The 8,990-nt window shown below is 65.5% G+C and overlaps 1 protein-coding gene across 1 annotated transcript; it reads left to right on the plus strand.

Annotated features, from left to right (window-relative positions):
* Nucleotides 1-2,003: 2,003 nt before the first annotated feature.
* Nucleotides 2,004-7,829, plus strand: RNF126 (ring finger protein 126; the record flags this gene model as incomplete). The annotated part of the gene is made up of 9 exons (XM_028496680.1): nucleotides 2,004-2,039; nucleotides 4,821-4,879; nucleotides 5,117-5,180; nucleotides 5,264-5,508; nucleotides 6,283-6,351; nucleotides 6,426-6,495; nucleotides 6,951-7,044; nucleotides 7,171-7,286; nucleotides 7,367-7,829. Coding segments are annotated over 9 exons (900 nt in total), but the record flags the coding sequence as incomplete, so codon positions are not given.
* Between the last annotated feature and the right edge of the window lie 1,161 nt (nucleotides 7,830-8,990).

Genomic DNA, 8,990 nt, shown 5'->3' on the forward strand with positions numbered 1-8,990 from the left:
CCACGGGTGGCCTTGTTGAGGCCTGCTGTCCTGTGGATGGCCCCTGCCTTCCTCTCAGAAGTGTCCCTGAGCAGGGTCGGAGGACGGGGACAGGACCTGGCAGCTGCCTTGGAGGGCCATCGGGGTGAGGAGAGAAGGCCCGTGTGTGTCCCCAGCTTTACGCGCCCGCACCTTGTCCTCCACACAGAGCCGCTGGGGAGCAGCAGGCTGGGCTCCCGCCCGCCCGGCGGCGTGCTGTGCAGCTGCCAAGGACGCCCAATTCCCCCGCTGCCGCCGAGGCCCAGGGAGGCTCAGCCCCGGGCCCGGAGTTGAGACCCAGGGGCCCAGAGATGAGGGCTGCCCCATGGGGCCGACCCAACGGCTGCTCCAGAGACAGCCGGTGCGGTGCAGGGCGGGAGTCTGGGGGTGCAGCAGGCGGCTGAGCCCCGGAGGGGTGGCTGGACGAGGGGCACCAGACAGAGCCACACTGTGGGGCTCCCCGGCTGCACCTCCAAGCCTCCTGGCGCCATCGGAGGCTGAAGTGAGGCGCACCCCCGGCAGGGTGGACCCGCGTGTCACGTCGATGGGAGATTGCCGGCACTCAGCGGGCCCCAGGTGATGCGAGGCCCCGGGACGGTGCTGCACCCCGGCATTCAGCAGCATGCGTGGGGCTCACAGACGCTGGAGGGGACAGAGGGGCGTGAATGCGCTTTGCGGGGCAGCTGCTAAGACGCACAAGAGAGTGCTGCGGGGGGGGGGGCACTTGCCCACGCGGTCTGGGTGGGCCCCTGGGCCCAGGGGGTGCAGCAGGCGGCTGAGCCCCGGAGGGGTGGCTGGACGAGGGGCACCAGACAGAGCCACACTGTGGGGCTCCCCGGCTGCACCTCCAAGCCTCCTGGCGCCATCGGAGGCTGAAGTGAGGCGCACCCCCGGCAGGGTGGACCCGCGTGTCACGTCGATGGGAGATTGCCGGCACTCAGCGGGCCCCAGGTGATGCGAGGCCCCGGGACGGTGCTGCACCCCGGCATTCAGCAGCATGCGTGGGGCTCACAGACGCTGGAGGGGACAGAGGGGCGTGAATGCGCTTTGCGGGGCAGCTGCTAAGACGCACAAGAGAGTGCTGCGGGGGGGGGGGGGCACTTGCCCACGGGGTCTGGGTGGGCCCCTGGGCCCAGTGACATCTGAGGAGGGTTGCCCCTGGGGTCTGTGGGCTGGTGAGCCCAGGCTGGGAGCACGAGGGGCTGCAGGGGCGTGGGGAGTCTCGTCACGTCTGTGTCTGGACCTGAGCTCACATACCCCCGGCAGCTCTGCGCCCCAACCCTTTCTGGGGGCCCTGGGCCCGCCAAGGCCAGCGTCTCTCCAGCTCCCCCCACAGTGTCCCTGGCTTCACCACACGCGCCTGGCCGGGGACCCTGGGTCTGCACGTGGTGTGAAGGGGCGCGTGAAGGGTGAGGCCTGTCTCTGAGGGCCCCAGCTGGCCGAGCAAACGCTCAGTAAATGTAGTGCTCGCTGTCTCGCCGTCTGCCTGTCGGCTGCTGTTGCCGTGGTGATGATGACAGGATGGCCCCCTTGCCGGCCGTCTCCTCAAGACGAGGAGTCTTCGGCTAGGAACAGGTGCTCACGAACTAGGGTCCTGCCGAGGGAGACAGGCCCTGCCCTGTGGGGGGGGTGAGCACTCCATCCCAGGGTTTCCACCGCTTTTATTACACAGTGATGTAATAAAAATCTCAGGGACACGCCCTTGGAGGAGAGCATTGGAAGACCAGCGTCTGGGCCTTCCCCACTGCCTGCGAGCAGAGCCCGGGCCCTGCCTGAGTCCCTGGGTGCGGGGCGAGCACTGCTCAGCCGGGCCACTCAGTCTCAGGGCGTGGGGCTCTCCGAGGGTGGAGGGCGCGGAGCAGGGCCTGACCACAGCCAGCACTGAGCCGCAGGACGGCCGCGGCTGCCGGATTCCAGAGCCTGGGGTTGAGGCCACCCTCCGTTTGCAGATGGGGAGACCGAGGCTTGCAGCCGGGAGGTGATGTTTGAGCAGACCCCGCTTCCGAGAGGGAGCAAGCCAGGTAGATATCTGCTCGGGTCGAGGGGACACAGGGGACAGGGGATGGCAGAGGCCCAGAGATGGGCGGAGCTGGGAGTGGGCGTGGGCGGGCTGGGTTGTTCTGGGGCTGCAAGGTGAGGTGGGGAGCGCCTGGGCTCAGGGAGACACAGGGACCCCAGAGAATGGCGAGGTGACAGGCTCTCAGGCACCCAGGAGCAGTGGCGAGCCTCGAGTGGAAGACGGGGTGCCCGATCTCCAGCAGGATGTGGCGCCAGCCCCGCCCTAGCTCTTCCAGGCTCGCCCCGGGGCAGGGTGCGGGCCTGGGGCAGGCAGGGTCCCCAGGAGAGAGAGAGATGCTTCTCACGGGGGTTCTGCCAGGCTCCAGTGAGGTTCTGGACCTGCTTGCTGACCCGGGTCAGACCCTGGTGGTGTGGGCAGGCCAGAGTCCCAGCTTGCCTGCGAGCTTGTGTTCAGGGGCCGTCTGGTTCCCAGCTTCCTAACCTCGGTCATCACAGACTCACCTGCAGCCACGTTTGCCTGTGTCCATTGCTCTCTCCCCGGGGGCTCCCGGAGCGGGTGAGAACCCTGTTCACCGGGTCACCCATCACAAAGCCTCCTGTGGTCACGTTTTGCACCCTGTGAAACGTTGAAATAAACAACAGGCTGAGGGCCGGCTGGGGGGCCTTAGGAGGAGCCCCTGAGTGATGCCCCCGCCGGCCCTGTAAATCCCACGCCAGTGACAACTGTCGTGGCCACTCACTGTGTAGGGGAGCCTCCCCTGGGCCCCTCGCCCCTGCTCAGGAGGTCAGAGCGCTGCCATCCCTGTCGTTTCTGGCTCAGCGTTACTGCGATACACTCCACCCACTTAAAGCGTGCACGTCGGTGTGTTCAGTCCACTCAGAGTCCTGAAGCCAGCAGTCACCTCTGTCCAAGTCCAGAACATTCCGTCACCGCAAACAAGCCCTGTGCCCATCAGCTGTCACCCCAGCCCCTGACAGCCACTAGTCCACTCTCTGTGTCTGTGGATCTGCCTGTCCTGGACGTTTCCCATCAGTGGAATCACACCCTGTGCGTCCTTCTGTGTCTGGCGTCTCTCACTGAGCGTCGTGTTCTCAGGGTCCGTCCACGTGGTCGTGAGCGTCGAGGTTTCACCCCTTTACGTGGCTGCGTGATGCTCCCGTGTGGGGAGGGACCATGTGGTGTTTATCCGTCATCCGCTGGTGGACACTTAGGTTGTGTCCACCTTTGGCTGCTGTGGACGTGTGTCTCCGTTGCCCCTGGTGGGCGCCTGGCAGTGGAATCGGGGTCGTGGGGTGACTGTGACTATTTTCCGAGGACGCTGCCCTGTTTCACGCCCCCACCGGCCGTGTAGTGTTTCCGATTTCTCCACCTCCTCCCCACACTGGTCCCTGCTGGCTTTGTGGGTCCAGCTGTCTGGGTGGGTGTGAAGTGTGTCCCGCTGGTTTCGGGTTGCGTTACCCTGTTGCCTGTGTTGTGTGTCTGTTCTTGGCTTGTTACCACTTGTCTCTCTTGGGAGAAACGTCTGTTCTGATCCTCTGTCTGGTTTTTTTGTTTTTTTTTTTAAGTTTTGAATTTTATATTTTTTATGCAGCAGGTTCTTATTAGTTATCCATTTTATACATATTAGTGTATGTATGTCAATCCCAGTCTTCCAATTCATCACACCACCATTCTCTCCGGCCGTTTTTTAACCAGGGTGTTTGTCTTTTTGTTGTTGAATTGTGAGAGTTCTGTAGGTATTGTGGATACAAGTCCCCATCACCTGTGCAGCTCCAGCCGCCCTCCCCGTGGCTCAGACAGTGTCCTCTGATCCTCGACCTCCCTTTGCTTTCTGGAGCGGGGCAGGTGGGGGGACACGGTATGCACCGTGTTGGTCCCGCCGTCCGCAGGGTGGGCCATGCCCGCTGCACCCCGGCGTCGCTCCCCGCAGAGGGTGGCAAGGCCAGCGGTGCCTTCTGCTCCCAGGAACCGCGCCCCTCCCCGTGGGTACCCAGGTGGCCTCGGGTGGAGGCACCTCATGCTCGCGGCTCAGCTCCCTGTTTGCATGGCTTTGGGACACGTGTGGCCTGGGCCCGGTTCTGGGCCTGAGTGGCGCTTTGGTGCTCAGACGTCTTGCCATCCCTGGGGCGGGTCCCCCTCTCCGCTCCCTTGGATCATCATGGTCTCTGCCCGCTGGCTGTCTGGCCTGGGGGAAGTGAGGGCGGGGAGGGCCGGTGGCCGGTGTGGGTGGAGTCGAGCTCCAGCCTGGTGTCATGGGCTGCGTGCTGGGGCTGCCAGAATGTTCCCACAGGCCGGTCCCTCTGCCTGGGTGGTGCCTCCCACCCTCGGTGGCCACCTTCCTGGGAGCGGATCTGCTCCGAGGCCCAGATAGTCCTGGAGCCCCGCTAGTCACTCTCCCAGCCCTCCTTTTTGTGCGTGTGTGGGTGAGGGTGTCACAGAACATTCTCGTGTCCCCCAAGTTGGGAGAGTTCGCTGGACCCATGTTAACTAGCTTGTTGATGGATGCGGCTGATGGAGGCCCCAAAACTGTGACTTCTGTCACTGTGGGGAGCACCGGCTGATGGACTCGGGGACATGGGAGGTCGAGGAGGCCACCAGGGAGCTTGGAGCCCACCTGCGAGGGGAGCATCGGAGGCTGTAGCCACGGGCAAGGGCGTCTGTGCGCCAGCCCTGCCTGGGGCGGCCCCGGACCTGGCGGGTTCATTCCCAGGGCCTTGAGATGACGCCCATCCTGACCCTACCGCAGCCCAGAGATCATGCTCGCTGCCCTCTCCTCCCGCAGGATTACATCTGCCCAAGATGCGAGTCTGGCTTTATCGAGGAGCTTCCAGAAGAGACCAGGTAAGGCTGCCCCCGGCACAGACCCTCGGCCCAAGGGTGCGCTGGCCGAACCTGGTAGGGGGACGGGGGGGCCGTGATGAGGGCCGGCGGCTGGACCTCCACCCTTAGGTTCCTCAGCCTCCTGCCTCGGGCCCTGGGCAGGGGCTGCGGAAGGCGGCCTGAGGCCCATGGGTACCGGGCGGGGTGGGGGGGGGTGTTCCGCCTTTGTCCCGCTGCTGACGGCGCCTGTCCTCCTAGGAGTGCAGAGAACGGCTCGGCCCCCTCCACAGCCCCCGCGGACCAGAGCCGGCAGCCGTTCGAGGTGAGCGGTGAGCGGTGTCCTCTCTCCCTGCCCCCACCCCCTCTGCGCCCCCATCCACGCGGTCACGGCCCTCCTCTCCGCAGAACGTGGACCAGCCCCTGTTCACGCTGCCGCAGGGCTACGGGCACTTTGCTTTCGGCATCTTTGACGACAGCTTCGAGATTCCCACCTTCCCCCCTGGGGCACAGGCCGACGACAGCAGGGACCCCGAGAGCCGGCGGGAGAGAGAGCAGCACTCCCGGCACCGGTACGGCGCCCGGCAGCCCCGCGCCCGCCTCACCGCGAGGCGGACCACCGGCCGGCACGAAGGCGTCCCCACGCTGGAAGGGTGAGGGGGCCCGGGGGCGGCCGCGGGCGGGACGCTCGGGGCTTCGAGCCCGCCCCACCCCGCTCGGGCAAAGCAGCCAGCTATCCTTCCAGGAGGTTCTGTGGGCACGGAGGTGTGGGTGCTGGCTCAGGGGCCGTCCCCTGGGCAGGGCGGTTCCCTGGTGGGTCTGGCTGGCCCGAGGAGCTGTGTGCCCACCGCCTGCCTGCCCCCCCACCCCGCATCGTCCTTCTCAGAGGGGCCTCCGCCCCTTGGGCATCTTCATCTGCTTAGATGCGCTGGTCCACGCCCAGACGAGCCGTCCCGGGTGCAGGCGAGCAGCGGTGTGCGGTGTCCAGTGTCCCTGCCCCTCCCATGTGCGGGGTCGTGAGGACAGGAGGACCTAGTAGGCCCATCCCAGCCCTGCAGGAGACGGGGCTGAGCTTTCGTGGGTCTTTGTACATGGAACTTGACTGCAGGTAGGCCGAGGCCTGTCCAGCTCAGGACACAGCCTGGCTCACTGTGACCTCAGCCAGCACGTTTCAGGGCTGCCACAAACAGCCGGGCTGACCCCACGGTTCCTCGAGCCCCTGGGATCCCCCACGGTGCTTTCCCCAGGTTGCAAAATGAGAGTTGGATGCAGTCGTGCATTGACGGGCGCCATGCTGGCCTCAAGGAGACCCTGCCTTTGGGCGCCTTTCGTGTTTGGTTCTTATTATTACCAGTTGAAAAGCCAGCCCCTTGACGCTGGCCCCTCCCTGGAGGGCGCTAACCTTGGGCCTGGCCTCTCTGTTCCAGGATCATCCAGCAGCTGGTCAACGGCATCATCACCCCGGCCACCATCCCCAACCTGGGCCTGGGCCCCTGGTGAGTAGGTGGGGGGGTCCCCCTGCACCCTGTCTGGCCCCTCTGCCACTTGAACCCCAGACTTCTTTGCCCAGGGGCGTCCTGCATTCAAACCCAATGGACTACGCCTGGGGGGCCAACGGCCTGGATGCGATCATCACGCAGGTACAGGGGCCTCCCTGGGGCTGGCACTGGGCACGATGACTCTACAGGCCCACGCTCCCTGGAGGACGGGGTGTTGTCTCCCACGTCCACGTCCCTGGTGGCGCTTGTGAGGTGGGGACGTAACCACCTTGGGGCCTTCCACTGAGTGTTGTCACTGGCGCCCGGTCCCCTGGTTGTAGCCGTGCGAGGATTCAGGGAGGTGCCTCGGCCCTGGGAGGTGCCTGCCGGCCCCAGCTGTGAAGTGACGCTCACTAGATGAGCAGAAGAGTGGGCAGAAGCCCGGGGCTGGGCCTCCTGGGGGCAGCTGACCTTTGACCCCCAAGGGGGTCGGGCCAGGACAAACGGGGCCTCGGTGCTTTTGCAGGTAACCCAGCCTAGCATTTCAGAGCCCCGTGGGGCGAGGGTCCTGCCCGCCCGCCAACAAGCTCCCGGCACTCTGGCCTCTTGTCTTTCAGCTCCTCAATCAGTTTGAAAACACGGGTCCCCCGCCCGCAGACAAAGAGAAAATCCAGGCCCTCCCCACCATCCCCGTGACCGAGGAGCACGTAGGTACGCGTGCGTGCCCAGCCTTCTCGGTGATCTGGAGGCCAGTGTGCCCTCCATCCCCTGGGACACCTTTGGCGGGGGCTGCAGGGAGGCCCCCTTGAGAGCCCCACGGCCTGCCCGCTCCCACAGGCTCCGGGCTGGAGTGCCCCGTGTGCAAGGACGACTACGGGTTGGGCGAGCGCGTGCGGCAGCTGCCCTGCAACCACCTCTTCCACGACGGCTGCATCGTGCCCTGGCTGGAGCAGGTGAGCGGCGGGCCGGCCTGGGACCCTCCCCGCCCTGCCCGCCTCTGAACGGCTCCCCTCTCCCCTCTGTCCCCGCAAAGCACGACAGCTGCCCCGTCTGCCGAAAAAGCCTCACAGGACAGAACACGGCCACCGACCCCCCGGGCCTGGCGGGCGTGAGCTTCTCCTCCTCCTCGTCCTCCTCCTCCAGCTCACCCGGTAACGAGAACCCGGCCAGCAGCTCCTGAGCGTCCCGGCCGGCCCCCAGGGCGAGCACCGGGCCGCGGGCCGGGACTGCGGACGCTGAAGCCCCCCTGCACCCCTCGCGCGCACGGACTGCGGTGCCGCCGGGCCCACTGCGGCACAGGCTTGGAGGACCCGCCCCTCCTGGCTGCGGAGGGAGCCCGGCCTCCCCAGGGACGGGCCGGGCTGGGCATATGCCACCCGGGGCGTCTGACTCCCTTCCTGTTTGTCTCTGACCTCACCCTCTACGTGTTCGACGGCAGAAAGGTTTTTATAATTTTAAATTATTACCGCTTTGAAATAAATGGACGTTTGAGCTCACTCGCGGCCCTGCATGATCTGTGGAGAGACAGGGTGGGGTCGCTCGGCTGGGGTCCCAACCGCGTGGACAGGCCGTTGCGCCCCACCCCAAGCTCGGGGGCCCGGGACCACCAGGATGACCAGCAAAACGAGGACGAAACTGCTCTGACAGACGTTTTTTAAAGGAGAAAATACGTGTATCTTGAAAGCTATTTAAAAATACATCTACTTAGAAAGAAAAGCAGGTGGTTGGTGTGTTACTTGTGTGCGTCGGGGGGGCACAGCCCCTGGCCGGGAAGGTGAGCCGGCCGAGCCCCCGGCAGCTGGCGTGTCATCCACAGGCTGTCCCCCGTCAGGGTCACATGGCTGCCTCGGCCGGTGAGTGTCCAGCCTGCGCCCTGGGAAGTGCCCCCCATACTGGTCTTCCGTCTCTGAAGTGGAAGGTGGCTGCTGGGAGGGGTGGGAGCCTCCCCCGCACCCTCTTGGCTCCACTCCTGCCCCTCGGAGGACGATCAACCCCCAGGAGGCTGATCGTGCCCCACCCCCACCCCAGCCTGTGTACCCTGCCGGATCTGAGGGGCTCTGAGGACACCGTGTTCGCGTCTCCAAGGGCAGCTGTGACAAGTCACCAAAACTTGATGGTTTAAAACAACACGCTTATCATCTCAGTCCTGGGGTCACAATTTGCATCTTAGGGGCTAAATGCAGGCGTGGGCAGGGCGGGTCCTTCCGGAGGCTCCAGGGCAGCATCGGTTCTGCCTTTTCCAGCTTCTAGAGGCGCCGCATTCCTGGCTCGAGGCCCCGGCCCCTCCTGCATCCTCACAGCCAGCAGCGCAGCCTCTCCCGTCTCTCTCTGCCTCTGACCCTCCCGCCTCCCTCTTATAAGGACCCTGGGATGACGCTTGGCCCCTCGGGGAATCCAGGGTCGTCCCTGTCTCAGAGGCCTTAACTTAATCCCACCTGCGAAGTCCCCTCTGCCCCGTGAGTTGACACGTGCTCGGAGGCCCAGGACCAGGCCCTGCCAGTCTGTGGCGGGTCGGTGTCCCCCAGCCTCCCTCACCTCCTCGCTGCCTCAGGCACCCCAGTGAGTTCCCAGGTCCGAGCCTTTGCTTGGCTGTGCCCGGCCTGGAGAGCCCTCCCAGACCTGGCCCCCGCGTGGTGGCCGAGTCCCCGTCTCCAGCC

This window comes from Physeter macrocephalus, chromosome 2 (assembly GCF_002837175.3).
Source record: "Physeter macrocephalus isolate SW-GA chromosome 2, ASM283717v5, whole genome shotgun sequence".
Classification (NCBI taxonomy): Eukaryota; Metazoa; Chordata; class Mammalia; order Artiodactyla; family Physeteridae; genus Physeter; species Physeter macrocephalus.